Source organism: Lissotriton helveticus, chromosome 2_1, assembly GCF_964261635.1.
Source record: "Lissotriton helveticus chromosome 2_1, aLisHel1.1, whole genome shotgun sequence".
Lineage (NCBI taxonomy): Eukaryota > Metazoa > Chordata > Amphibia > Caudata > Salamandridae > Lissotriton > Lissotriton helveticus.
The window spans coordinates 870,681,779-870,697,025 of record NC_136059.1 but is presented as its reverse complement, the minus strand read 5'-3'; the positions used below and the strand labels follow the sequence as shown (position 1 = coordinate 870,697,025).

Sequence of the window (15,247 nt, the reverse complement as noted above, 5' to 3'; positions counted from 1 at the left end):
TTCTGTGCGACTTCAAGATGGGAATATGAAAATACGCATCTTGCAAGTCAATCAACACCATCCAATCTTCTTCCAGCAGCGCTTGAAGAACCTGTGCAAGAGTGAGCATCTTGAACTTTTCCTGTTTCAGGTAAAGGTTCAAGGACCATGAGATCCAGAATTGGCCGGAGCCTGCCATCCTTTTTGGGGATCAGGAAGTACCGGGAGTAGCATCCCTGACCTCTCTCCTGCTCCGGAACCACCTCTATCGCACCTTTTCGAAACAAAGCCAGGACTTCTTCCTGCAGGAGAAGTAGATGGTCCTCCGAACAATAACCTTGGCAAGGAGGGTAATTGGGAGGGAACTCCTGGAAAGGAAGCGTATACCCATTCTCTACAAGATTGAGAACCCAAAGATCCGATGTAATCAATTCCCAATCTTGTAGAAAATGGGTAAGCCGGCCCCCCACTGGGCCCACATGATCCAGAATGGTGGATCTAGGGCTGCTTTGCTGCTGTGGCTGGGGGCTGGGATGGAGAAGAGGAGGAAGAGGAGGAAACATTACGGCCCGAGCTCGGGCCCTTTGTTTGCCTCTATAAGCTCTGTATAAAGTGTTCTGCTGCTGCTGTGGCTGCTGTTGGGTTGATTTATAGTTTCAAAAAGAAGATCTGCCAAATCCTCTTGAGCGTCTTGCAAAAGTGCCCCTGGTCTGAAGGCCCAACGACTTTGCTGTTGCTCTGCTATCCTTAAAGCGTTCCAATGCAGTGTCTGCCTTCTTCCCAAACAATCCAGACCCGTCAAAAGGAAGATCCATCAGTGCAGCTTGGACATCAGTGGAAAACTCACTAGATTTAAGCCATGCGGCTCTCCTTGTCGCAACAGAAGAACCCATGATCCTTGCCACAGTATCAGTCGTGTCCAATCCACTTTGGATAACCTGTCTTGCTGCAGCTTGAGTATCAGAAATAACTTCCTGAAAGTCTTTCCTATCCTCTTCAGGTATCTTGGGCACCAATTGCTTCACAGTGTCCATAAGAGCATGGATATAACGTCCCATTAAGCAGGTTGCATTTGTGGATTTTGAAAGCCATACTGGCAGAGGAAAAGACCTTCTTAGCAGCCTGATCCTGCTTTCTAGACTCCTTTTCCGCTGGAACCTGCGGAAACGCACCTGTAGATCTCTTGGAACAGGCAGCCTGCACCACCAAACTCTCCGGTAGAGGATGAGATGTTAAAAATTCTGGGTCCTCAGGAGCTGCTCTATACCTTCTAGCCACAGCTCTAGATACAGCAGGAGCTGATACAGGATTTTTCCAAATTTCTAAAATTGGTTCCTTTAAGGCATCATTAAAAGGTAGTAAAGGTTCAGTCACTGAAGAAGGAGAGTGAAGGACCTCTGTGAGCAGATTAGATTTAAACTCTGCAGATGGTAGAGAAATGTTCAATAAACTTGCAGCTTTCTTTATCACCACATGATAAGGTGTCACATCTTTTGAGGGTTCATTAGAAACCGAAACAAGGTCCCATTCAGGTGACAGTTCAAGGCCACTAGCTACAGATAGGTCCTCAAAAGGGTCCTCAGAATCATGAAGCTCGCCTTCCTCTAGATTTTCCTCTCTATATCTCTCCTCATCCATCAATCTTTGGGCTTCACGCCTAGATCTCATCTTCACATTCGAAGCTGTCGGATCCGCAATCGACTCAGAGGGAGCCGGAGCCGGCGTCGAACTCGACGTCGGACGAGGAAGAGATTCACGACGTCGCTCAGGGTTCGGCATCATAGTTGATGGAACTGGAGTCGAAGGAATCGGAGTCATCGATCTCGGCGTCGATGGCTTCGGTGTCGAAGGCCTCGCCGGAGTCGGATAATGCCAATGCGGCGCCGGAGCCGGCATGAGAGGCATAAAGGGCGCAGGTGCATAGGAATGAGGAACGCCCAAACCATATGCCATAGGACCCATAGGACCAGTAGGAGCCCCAGAGGGATACATAGCCCTTGAATAAATTCCGAACATCGCATTCAGGAAATGCGAAGGGTCTTGACCTGGAGCCGGGAAGGCTGGGTATGAACCCCCAGGTTGCTCTTGAGGGCGTGGAGTCGAAACGACGTCGACCTCTTCTTCAGGTTGGTGTACCGGAGTCGTACTACCTTCGGGCATCCGAGCTCCACCCTCACCAACCTCCTCCTCACCTTCATCCTCCCGACCTGAAGGATGGGATGGGTCCGGAGATGAAACACACACCCGCTTCGGTGAACTCGGAGAGTTCGCATGCGATGCTTCAACCTCGACATTGTGATCCTCCGAAGCCGACGAAACTACCTTTTCAATCAGTTTCACTTGTGACTTCGGCTTGGAACCCGACTCCTTCCTCGACCGATGTCGGGATTCATGGGTTCTCTTCTTATGCTTCTTTCTAGAAGACCTCGAAGCATGTGCTGATGACGAATCCGATCGCGACCTCGATCGAGATCTTGACTTCGAACGACGAGTTCGCGATCTTGATTTTTTCTTTTCTTTTCCTCCTTTAAACTTAGCAACTAGAAGTTTTGCTTCTCTCTCCCGGAGGGCCTTTGGTGTCATCTTCTTGCAGGATTGGCAGTCCTCGACGTCGTGGTCGGAGCTCAGACACCACAAACAGCATTCATGCGGATCTGTAATGGACATTATTCTGTTACATTCTCCGCAAGCTTTAAATCCAGGCTTCTTCGAAGTCATGATGAAAACGAGAAGACAAAGACACTAGAAATTTAGATAGTAACAAAGTTACAGTAAAGGCTACAGACGATCCCAGAAAACCGTTAGCGTCGACGACGCGGAAAAAAGGGAACTGATGTCATCACGCCGGCGTGGGCCTATTGTAGGCGTCGGTGACGTCAGCGGAGTCGCGAGCGATGCCGTGCCTCTGTGACGTCCGAGTCCACGTCGGCGCGAAGCTACAAAAATAATTTCCGAATGTTGCTGACGCAAGGGGATATTCACAAGGTGAGGAATCCACACGGCAGATGTATCTATCAGAAAGAGAAAATATCGGATATGTTAGACAAGATCAACCATGAAGAGTATAGGGTGAAGCTTCATAGGGGAAGAGATAAACCAGGGAAATTACTAGCCTGGTTAATATATTGGGAAAGACCCTTGGGGTTACGGCAGCTGAGGCCCACTGTTGCCTCTACTCTTCACCTTAGCCATAGAGCATTTGGTGATTGGACTGAGGAAAGTTCAACATGATTGGCGTATCGGGTGGTATTCCATATCCATGTTTTCAGATGACAGATTAATGTATATCAGACTCCCAGAGACTCAATACCAATTTTGTTTTGAAAGTTAGGAGAATTTAGGAAAATATCCGGACTGTGAATAAGTAGAGAAAAGACAATATTGTTTACCTTACGATGCATGGCACACATTGGGATAGACCACGGGCCTACTGGAGCAAGGTTTACCCTGAGAGACAGAGAAATGTAGGTAACTGGCATCTAGGTGTCCCTTAAAGTCACAGGGCACTATAAGTACAATATGCACAGAGTACAAGATGGACTGCTGAATCAGGTTGATTCTAGAACTCTTTTCCGCTCTCTAGCATGGGAAGGATAGCAGTGAAGAAGATGGTCTTCCTCCCCTTAAATCTGTTTGTCTTGCAGAACTCTTTGTGTGCTATGAACAGAACAGACTTTAAAGATTAGACAAACTCCTAATATCTCTAACATGGGCAGAATGAGGAGCGGAGCAAGTTTGGTAACTTCAAAAATGGACCCCGCAAAGCTCGGTCTTGGACTAACCGATCCAGGGTCATATTATATTGCATCCCAGTTACAACATGCCACCAGCTGGACAGAAGACTGGGATTACTGGGGGAAGTGATTGCTGCAAGACACAACAAATGATATGAGGGACAACTGAAACAGAAGCATGATGAATAAGCAAAGTTACTAATCCCTGAGAGTGGGAATAGCTCATAGAGAATAGGGTACAGAAGAGCCCAATCTGGACATTGGGGAGATATGGGACTAAACGGGTTGAGGCTTTGGAGCCCAGGAGGATTTTAAAGATATGGATGTTTATTCAGGACAATGAAACTATGTGATGTGCCTTCCTCAGAACAAAGCTAATAATGATATTATAAGTAAAGCTGGATTAAGCATGATTAAGATATATGTAGTTCACTGTAAGTTATGAAAAATGTCAAAATAAAGTCTTTAAAAAAATTGATATTGATGTATAATCAAGTGATTTACTCTAGGGAATCACGTTTGAAACTTGAGACAGGCACAGGCTTTGGTTCTGCATGTGCAATGTGTGTATGCAATAGATGGCACTGACGCTCCAAGTGCTTTGCATGCGAGTTCACACGTGTGTTTGTGCATGTAGGTGTATGTATATTGTGTGTGTATACATATATGGGGAAGGGGTGAATCCATGGTAGACCCTCCAGGAAACTCCAGTCTAAATCTAGCCGGTAAGCATTTGGCATCCGTTCTGTGGACATTAGGGCAAACTGAAATTAATGAGATGCTGACAAGCATGAAGCCAGATTTATATTATGGCAACTTGAGAGCTGGGGATCTTCATGCTATGAGAAGGTATTTCAAGTACCCTGTTTTCCCCAAAACCTCAAGTAGCCACAGTTCTTGAAATTCTGAACACTGACCCTGATGCCATCACTTACTCTAAGGCAATACCGACACACCAGTGCAAGTATGTTAAATCACTTTGTGGATCGACCAGCCTGAGTGATCTAGAGCAATTAACATACATGGGTCAAAATGGCAGTTTGAGAATAAGGAAGAGGGACTGGGAAGGAAAATGATGAAGGGTTACAGGAATAGGCCCAGAAAATATTCTGGGCTTCTTTGTGACCTTTTTTGGAGTAGCAAAGAAAGCATATGGATAAGTGGAAAGCTTGGAACATAAGGTTCACTATGCATATTTTGCTTATTGCAGTGGAAAAAAGTATTTTTATTTTTATTTTACAAAGTTTTATATAGAGAAAACGTGACCCGAATTGGGTATCAGAGCACTTTACATAGCACCAGTTGCATTACATGAGGACACATTTGTTTTTTGTGTTTTTTTAGACACGGGTAGAGTAAGTGATTTGCCCAGAATCACAGGATATTCAGCGTCATTGCCGAGACTCAAACCCAGTTTCCCAGATTCGAGGTTGACCGCCCTAGCTGTTAGGCCAACTCCTCTCCCCAAGAGTAGTATTCAGAATTTAAATGGGAATCATGAGAGAACTGTCAGCACATAGTCAGTAGGCACGATGTAAGACTACTTAGTCCAAACAAAACCCGCCCTACCAAAGGACAAGCAGATGAAAAGGCACCAGGAAGCTTTGTTCCAATAGCTAAGGTATGAGCAGGGGAACTGGAATTATGTGATTTTGAGGCAGCAGCTTTTTTGCATAACTATGGATTTGCCGAATTTGCTACATAGTCATCTGCTGCATAATCTGCAGATTTTAACAAAAAAGTTTTGTTTTTGGCTGAAACTAATCAAAATGTAATAAAAATGTTGTGTAATGTGTTGGCACACCTTAGAAGGCTCCTCCCAAAGGCTAACTGGTCATCTTTCAGTTGCTTATTTCAGTATTTGGATGTTAAAATAGAATCTTTGCCCAGACAGTATTACCATGTGTAAAATAGCAAAATAATAAAGTAATACTATCAAAAATGTGCTGTATTATGCCGCATATTTTGCCTATTCTTGCTGCATAATTTAGTTAACCCTCCTACATAACTCGGTGCTTCCCTGCTGCATAATTCCAGTGGCCCTGGGTATGAGAAATCATAAGAGAAGCTGATAAATCTCGTAAAAGCCTAGACTTTTGAGATTCTAATTCAACAGAAAACGTCGTATAAACGTATTGGATCTAAAAAAGCATTGCTAAAACTCCAGCAACAGGAAAACATTGTCAGGCAAAGCTTCCTCATCAGTCATATCCTTAAGCCCCATGCTACCGAGGTTGGTTGCAAGATGGCGAATCCATGATTAGCTTTCAAACCATCGGGAGACACAGACTGCATCTCCTCATCCCCGGGAGCAATTTAAACAAGCATTTGCAATGCGTCTCGCATTTGCAAGAGTTTAAGCTATTTTTTATTGATCTGTTTTGATAATGAACACATAAATAAAAGTCATTGTCATTTACAATGCCAATAGCTCCAATATTGCAAACACTTGTAAATGCGAGACACATTACACTTCAAAGAAGCGTCCGCCACTGTCCCGGGCTTCTTGGAAAGCGAAAGCGCGCATGTTGTGTGAATGTAGCAGGAAAGCATGTCATGCCTGCTGTAGGAGACGCTTATTAAAGAAAATAGTGCTTACAGACTAAATAAGAAATACTGTGTAACACCAGAAGTGAAAGGGCAAGTCCTCATGTGAGGTTACAAACGAAGACAAGGTGGTACTAAAGAGGGACTTAGAAGCCTAATAATGAATCAGAAGCAAGCATTTACAAAGGACATTTATACAAACTAATAAAAAATATGGGTGGAGCTTCAAGTCCATACTCAAATACAGCATGCCTAGCAGAGCAGCGCATGCGCTGCCCAGGCTCGACTTAAAAAGAATCATTAGAATTTCAGTGAGGGTGTAGGCACCTTAGTTCACACAAGCACTAAAGAAATCCTTCAACCTAAAAGTCCAACGAAAAGAGGAAAACATGAAAACACCTGTCTAAAAATAGAGGCAAAATATCATTATTAGCAGACTGCCCAAGCAAAAAACACATGACGATTTCGAACTTCTGAAACAAAATACTAGCTCAGTTAGGTGGCTAAGTTGTAATAAATATTATCTATCTCCAAGATCTTAAAAGCCTGGAGATGGCTTGTATCCTTGAGTGGCAGCAAATCAGGGACAGTGGCACAACTGGATGAGGATAGCTAACCTTGCCATTGGTGAGACCCAAAACGGCCAAAAGAGTCTGGTGCTGCTTGTGTTCCGTATAGGGCGGACCTAGACCGGGCAGTTCAAATTGGACCTTTTCTATTGGGACAAGACCCAAACTGATTTACATATGGCTGGTCTCTAACTGAAGAGACAGAGTAGGTAAAAAACAATGGACTCGAATGAGCCCCTATAGGCATAGTGATGCAGCACATCTGGGGTACCAAGTGCTCTTAAACATTCCTTCCCAGGTTTATCTCTCCAGGTGGCTGAGTAACACAGCTGCTTATCCGTGGACGACTTATAATAGATGTATACAGCAACCACCAAGCTATGGTGAGGTGACAGCGTGTAGCAACCAGCATCTCACATTTACTGTAAGAAACAAGAACACCTGGCATGGCAAAAAGAGCACTTTACTGGGCTCTCATGAGGTTAGGAGTATGGATTCACATGCCCTGCAGTAGGAGAAAAAGCTCCTTTGTGGAAAAGAGAAGGCTGTGCGGTGATCAGATAAACAAATCGCTCACGACTGCTTGCTTATTTTATCACTGCAGTTGGTCCCGATCCTGTTCGGCCCTGCTCTCCAAGAGCCCGCTCTCCTCAGCAATCTCCTGTTTGAAACATTCAGCAAGGCCAAGTCTCATGAACTTACTGTTTACAATGTGTTGGCACTGTGTCATCTTAAGGTTTTTGGGGCCCGGGCAAACATATTTTGGATCCCCCTGTTTAGAACAACTTTGATTTGTATGACCTATTTTCTCATAATAAAAGCCAAACAATATTGAATTATATTTCGATTTTCACAGAAAACGGCTGAAATATGCCCTGGCTCCAAAATCCTTAAAATGATACTAGATAGATAGTCAGAGATAGAGTCACAGCAAGAGGCAGGAAGAGAGAGGGGGAGATGTTGTAGCAGAGAAATCATTAACAGTGACATAATGTGGGAGAAACTAAGAAGAATAATTTTATAAGAGGGCCCCCTTAAGGATAGGGTTGTACGCTATTGCCCTCCAAGGCCATTCCTTAAAACGTCTATGCGATGGCATGAACAGGGACCTGATAAGTCTAAAAGAATTGCTCCTTGTTTTTTCCTACCCACCACCAGCGTCAAAACTGGGAGACTAGGAACTAAGCTCCCTGACATTAGCTTCCAGTCTTTTGAAAACTATTTATAACGCACCCTTTTAAAGCAGTCATGATGCTCATCTTTCCAAAGACTACATTTCACGGACACCTTGACCTTGAGGCATACCCTAACACTCATTTGCAGCTTTCTAGAAAACATTCAGGACTTGATTTACATTACGGATTCATGCTGGGATTTGTGGCAGCCCATATGAATTTTCTAGAATGCTCAGTAGTTTATTACCATCTTTGTAGGCTAAGGATGGGTGGGGGAATTACCACACATGTAAGTGGGAGGTGATAGCATAGTTACAACTGAGCCACATGATCTCTAGTGACCATTTTTAAAGTCTCAATTTGCTTCGTTTCAGGTATGGCCATCGCGGTGGTGTTCCTCTTTGGCTGACTCCTGTTTCTATAGATTTCCTGATTCTTGTTCTACAGTAATACATTTTTTTAAACTTCCCCTTTTTCACAATATACTCTACTTTCTTGAGGTACCTGTTGAAAGTAGTAATGAGAAGATGAGGTAAGAACTAAGTAACTTCTTTATTGCCCATCCACACTCCGACTCAGCCTCACAGTGAACATCACAAACATTCTAAAGCATGCTCCCAAGGGAGAGTCCACCAGGGAAACTGGGAGGGGTAGGAAATGGTTATACCAAGTTTGGGTAGAGAGAGAAAAGAGGAGATCATAACACACCTCACTTTCTTACATTATGTTAAACATTGCTAAATTTGACAATCCTATCACAACTTCACAACAGCCCATTCTCCTGTAGTACCACATTGTTGTAGACCCTGGACATCTGACATGGAGGGTAGAATTTGCTTTTGCTATGCGGTCTTTTATGCTCCTTTTGACTTGTAACCCAATCACCTTCCCTCCACTTAGGAGCTTTGACCCCATTCTTCCCATCGTACCACTTCTTGTACCTGCTCAGGTGTTGTTCCACCTTCTTACCAACTTCCTTGGAATTAGACCCAACCGCCCTACCACCACCCAACCACATGGGGTTAAACTTTGTGCAGGGTTCTCTTCTGAGAGCAACAAATGGAGACACCCCTGATACAAGATTGGGACAGGTGTGGTATGCCCATAAATAAAGTCAAGCAAGGATGAGTCAACATCATGACCATTTACTACAGCTGACTGCATGTGCTCTTTTAATAGCCTATTGGCCCATTCTACCAGTCCATTTGCCTTAGGGCAATATAGTGCAGTTCTTTCATGTTTGACGTTCAGATTTAGCAAAATACCTCTTCATCTGTTGCGATGTGAACTGTACCCCATTGTTGGTGACCAGGGTACATGGTATTTCTTCCCTTGAAAAGACATCCTTGAGAAAGTCTAGGACTGTTTTTGTGTTAGTGCAATGAATACATTTGTGCGTGACCTAGTAAGATGTATAGTCCACGAACACAAGCATTAATTTTTTGTACATCCCTAAGTTGTCCATGGTTCCAATTATATCCATGGCAAGTTTATTCCATGGTTTAAGAGGTACCTCGACAGGGGATAATGAAGCTTTGCAGGTAGACTTCAATTTGACACTTTTGGCACAATTGTGACAGACCTTCACCAATTGTTCAACCATAGTGTCCATCATGGGGAACCAGAACTTATCTCTAATTCTGTTTTTTGTCATGGTCCTACCTAGGTGACCCTTGTGTGCCAATTCCACGATTCTCTTCCTAAGACCTTCCGGAGGTACAATTCTATTCTTGCGATACACTTTGCCTCTAATGGTGCCCAGTTCAAACCTGATCATCCAGAAGTCTCTGATCTCCTCCCCGACCTCACTGCACTTGCTGGGCCACCCTTCCACCATGTTTTCCTTTAACCTGCTTAAACTCTTATCTTCTTTCATGCCTTTTTCCCATTCCTCTTCTGTTAATACAGGATCCATTATAGCCAATATGGGACTGTCTAACATTTCCTCTGGCTGTTCCCCTTGCAACGGTGTTCTGGACAGAAATCTGTTGATGTCAGTTGCTGACCATTTTTGTGCTCCTCATCAAGGTGTGTGGAGCAGAACCAAGAGAGTCAGGACAGAGACAAATACAATACACATGTTTGCATGCCTAAGATCTTATTAATCACAGCACTAGCTCATCGAGGAGAAGAAAGGGCAGAGGAATCTGCAAGACGATTATATTTCCACCAGAGATGTCTTTATTGAATATAACAAACTTTTTCACTGATTTCGAACCTTTTGAATGAGTACTAAATCAGACCTCAATGAGGGGTGCACCGGCTAACCAAGGAAATCATGTAATGCATCTCAGACAAAGTGGCCGTTACTGCATACTTGAGGTATGAGGCAGTAGTGCTTTTACAAATATATGGAAGGACAACCACATGGATATCTGGTGGAGATAAGCAACCAAGGCAGCTCTGCAAAGAGCCATGGAAGAAGCCACAGTCTGGTGAAATTAGCACAAATGCCTTCCAGATGATTTTGATACAGAGGATGAATCAACACAAAATTGTGCATTTGGTCACCATCTTGTCCTTCTTTGCTCCAGCAAAGTCAATAAAAGAGCGGATTATCCACTCTGTCTTGTTCAGTGTAGTGCACGTCTAGGGTCCAGTCTATACAGCATTCCTCCGCCTTGGTTGGATGTAGAAAAGGGAAGAACGTTCAAAGAGTGATAGACTGGGCCATAAGAAACGATGGGCAGATGTGGAGAATAATGTTACCTGGACAGAAAACAGTAAAGGAGGGATGAACTGAAAGGGCTAGAATTTCTATGAAACTAAAAACAGAAGTAATCACCCTAACAGAAATGTGTTTAGAGTAAGAAAATGAACTTGTAAACTGTGCATTGACTTGAACAGTGAATCCATAAAGAAAGTCAAAGCAAGGTTAGAATCCCGCTGAGATACAATAAATTGAATGAGGGAGAAGAAGTAAAGCAAACCTTTTAGAAAACATGCTATATGTGACAATTCAGATAATAACAAACAACTATTGCAAGTCCACAATTTAATTAAAGGGATTTCAAATATTTAAATTATTACAAATAATTATTATGTTTATTAACAAATATTCTTAAATCAATCCAAAATATCAAATACATGATTCAATTGATATTCCTTGAAAGCATAATTTGATTAATAATCCATTCATTATACAAAAAAAGGTATAGCAGCGCAACTGTCACTGGCCAAACCCTCATGTCTCAACCCCAGACACCACATGCAATTGTAGTAGGGATGCAAAAAAGACACCTTCTTGCAGCCCAGTCTGCACGCCAGCGGTCCACCCCACTCTCTCTTGAAGCCTCTCTTGTAATTCTCTGTACATTCTACCACCTTCAAGGGTGATAAACACCACATTAGCTGTTCCCTTACCTCGAATCCACTTTTTAACGCTTGCTGAGAAATTCCTTCTCAGTCCATGTTTCTAAAAGCTTTCTTTTACACGATGACTTGTATTCAAACTTTCCATGAAGAAACAAGAAATTACATATTTTGCCCTCCTAACCCATGACGATCATTTCTGCAGTCAGTAATGTTGTCAAACCCCCAATTTATCATGGAGGTACTAATGCCTGTATGTTACTTCCTGCTTCCTCTTTCATTAGTTTCTGATTCACCCCCAAAAAGGAGATGGAACTCTTAGAACCACGAGTTGCAAATTCTCCAGTAATTATAGAGGTGGGTTTTTGTCCTGGTTTCTTGCTCAATTTGCTGTAATCCTCCTTCATCTCCTGGAATATGCTCCGTCTCCTGGAATCCTAGCTTCATTAACTCAAACCCTGCTAGATCTCCTGGAATTCTGCTTGTGCGGGATGCAGTCCTCAGCGGAATTTTCTATCCTGCTTACTTGTGCCAGGTTTCCTGTGTTTTCCTGCTTCCTCTCCTGCAATCCTGCTTGATCGTCTGGAATAATTTCTTCATCTTTTGGAACCCTGCTACATCTCCTTTAATTTTTCTTGTGTGGGATTCAGTCCTTGTCCTCCGTTTCTGGGTTTTGTGACTGCCCAGATTCTCTCTGTTGGCTGTCCTGTCTGCTTATGTTTTGTTTTTATCGCTTTTTTAAACACTCAATGAACCTCAAGGAAACACCTGTTGCTTCCATGTGATTCCATAAGCATTAAGCACCATAGTTGTTACAGGAAGGTATCACCCTTACTTCTGGCAGCTTTGACAAGAGAAGAACGTGCAACTGTTGTGTTCAGCTATTAATACTCTGGCAAACAGCATGTCAAAAAAGAGGGAAAAGATTACTTATTTAGCCAGGTAGATCCAGTTTAAAAATCTAAAGCAAAGGCCCAGCAAGATTAAAATAATGAGTGGCCAGGGTGGAGGTGGGTGAGTTCCAAGGTGGCCACATATCCGTGGATCTAGAGACAGGGTTGTGATTTTAATCCAAGCAACAACCTGTGCTGATTGACTGCTGAGGCCTTCTTACAATGACCCGATGATGGGGTGCTTACCTGCCAAAGACTGGCAGCAACTGTGCAGGGCGAGCCCGAAGCCAACAACCAGAGATGCTTACCTGTTGCCAACGCTGGCTCAGGCAACTGAGCCTATGGTGGTATTCTTCTTGCACCTGCTCTCTTGAGTGAGTTGTGGAGGCTGATCAGAGCAAGGTTGGAATGGTGTTGCCAAACGTTTCAAGGGCTGAGACAGCGTAATGCTGACCTCAGTGTAACTGGAATTTAAAACCAACAGAGCAGCACTAGAGGTGGTCTTTGGTGGACAGGAAGGAGCTGGAAGAGCAGAGATTAGGTATGGGCTGGCAGGGGCTGACCCACCCCCATAATGATCATTGAAGATGGAGATCCCAGCAAAAAAACACAGGCGCTGATTACCGTCTTTCAATCTGCAATTCACTTCCACATTGTGAATGGGTAGGTGATATGACTGTTGCAGATTGTGTAGCTGCTGCTTCATTGACCTTCTCCTGGTGCTCATCCAGTTCAGGCATGGCAGAGAGGCAAAAATAGTAGAGACAATTTTATTTGTACTCCAAAGAAGTCAACTTCCTAAAGTGTAAAAAAAAAGACTTGTTTTGGGACCCTCAGGACGGAGTTCCCTTAAGGCCCTGCTTCCGGATTTGGTTCAAAAGATTTCTTCATCAGCATCAGTGGTGAAAAATGTGGAGGACAAGTTGGAGTCTTTATCTCGCTGGATGTGAAGGGCTGTACAGGCATTGGAATCGACAAAGGGCAGGGTAAGGGAGACTTGCACTGCTGAGTTTGCTGTGGAAATATAAAAGGTGCAGATCTTTGTGAGCAATTCAGTGGATGCTAAGCTGAAACTGTAAGTCCTTGAAAATCGGAGGAGGAGCACCCCAGTAGGTGGTGCTTGGCATTTTGGCAGATGTTCTATCTGAGAAGCTGCATGTCAGAACGAGTGCTGTGGAAGAGGATTTGCTAGTTTTTTAGGGCCAGATGTATGACCCGTTTTTGCATGCGCAAATGGGTTTGGGAACCCGTTTTTGCATACAAAAACCTATTGGGCCATGTACATAGCCTATTTAGCGAGCCCCAATTGTTTGCGACTCGCTAAATAGGTTTTGCGATTCGCTATTTGGAAGGGGCGTTGCCTTCAAAATAGCGAGTCTCAAAACAATGTACTATTGTTTTGCGACCGCAATTGCGGTCCCAAAACATCCACAATTACCACCTACTTCAAATAGGTGGTAATGAGTTTGCAAATGGGAAGGAGACCCCTTCCCCTTTGCAAAATAATATTTTAAGGGCAGACAGTGGTCCTAGGGACCACTGCATGCCCTTAAAAAATGAAACAAAAACGTTTCATTTTTTATTTAAATACAGCCGGTTTTCCTTTACGGAACACAGGCTGCATAAAAAAAAAGCTGCTTTATTAAAAAGCAGTCCCAAATTTTGTGGTCTGCTGAGCCCAGCAGGCCACCATCCCTGGGAGTGCTGGCATTCACAATGGGCTAGCAAATTGCGAGAGGCTCATTAATATTAATGAGCCTCGCAATTTGCGACCAAATTGGGAATCACAATGCAGTGTAAACACACTGTCGTACATTTCATTTAGCCACTCGCAATGTGTCGCAAAATGCAAAGCGCTAAATGAAAGGGTCCTACACCTGGCCCTTAGCCTAGTAAGGTGGACTGGCTTGTGAAGCATGTACCCAACTGGCCAATTTTAGGCCAATCTCTTAACTTCGAAGATGCTTGAAAAATGTATTAATGGGCAGTTATCCACCTATTTAGAGCTTGGTTATCTACTTCACACTTCGTAATCTAGCTTCAAACTGCGTCACAGCACTGAGACAGTATTGGTAGTGGTGATGGATTCCATCAAACTGAAGCTTGATTAGGGAAAACTGACTGCCATGGTCTTATTAGATTTATCAGAGGCCTTCAATACTGTGTCACACAATATTCTTCTCTAGCGTCTGAAAGACAATGGTGTGGATTGCCTTGCCTTGACATGGATTTGCTCCTTTTTTGGAGAAAATCAGCCAGACAATTTGTATGGCCACACACTCTTCTGATTTTATAAAGCTCAAGTTTGGCATACCCCAGGGTTCTGCCCTGAGCTCAACCCTATTTAATGTTTATATGCCACCTCTGGCCATCATTAGAATCTTTTTGTGGTCTGAATTGTTTCTTATGTGGAAGATACACAGCTCTTTTTCTATGGAGGACACATCTGAATCACATTTAAGAACTGTTTCTAAGCGGTCTTTTAATGGATGTGAGCTAGCAACTTTCAATGCGCCACTAGGAAAACGGAAATTGTAATGTTCGGGTCTCCCTACCCTTGCTGGAAACCTGATTGTTGGCTGGAGTGGGCCATATCTCTACCCCCTGATGTCTCTGGACCGTAATTTAGGTGTTAAGATAGATCTACACCTGGCCATGCAAATTCAGATTGCTACAAACAATAGTCGGCTCATGCTTCACTATGTTGAGATCTCTGAAAGCAAATTTGGGCTTGCTCCCTTTCCAAGGTGCAGAGAACAGTGATTCATGCATTGATCACTTCTCCGATTGATTATGCTAATACTCTGACCTGATAAAGAGACTGCAGGTAGTACAAAATGGAGCAGCCAGGCTACTCTTGAAGATCCCTAAACAATAACCACATTCTCCCCATCTGGAAGAGCGACATTGGCTGCCGGTTAAGGAGAGGATCCTTTTTAAAACCTTAGTCTTCACACACAAAGTTTTCTAAGGTACATGTCCTTGTTACCTCCCTGATAGACTGAGTGAGACAGTATCAGCCAACTAGAAGCCTCAGT

The 15,247-nt window shown here is 43.6% G+C and overlaps 1 protein-coding gene across 2 annotated transcripts in view; it reads right to left on the bottom strand.

The window, feature by feature from the left end:
- Window positions 1-15,247, bottom strand: part of SPMIP10 (sperm microtubule inner protein 10) — a 226,700-nt gene that overhangs the window by 45,954 nt on the left and 165,499 nt on the right. Inside the window, exon 3 of one of the 2 annotated variants that reach the window (XM_078675597.1) lies at window positions 10,169-10,713. The exons of the other annotated variant lie outside the window; for it this stretch is intronic. Within the exon in view, the coding sequence (XP_078531723.1) occupies window positions 10,606-10,713 (108 nt within the window). The 3' untranslated portion in view covers window positions 10,169-10,605. Of the gene's footprint in view, window positions 1-10,168; window positions 10,714-15,247 lie in introns of those variants that run through there. 2 annotated transcript variants of the gene reach the window in all.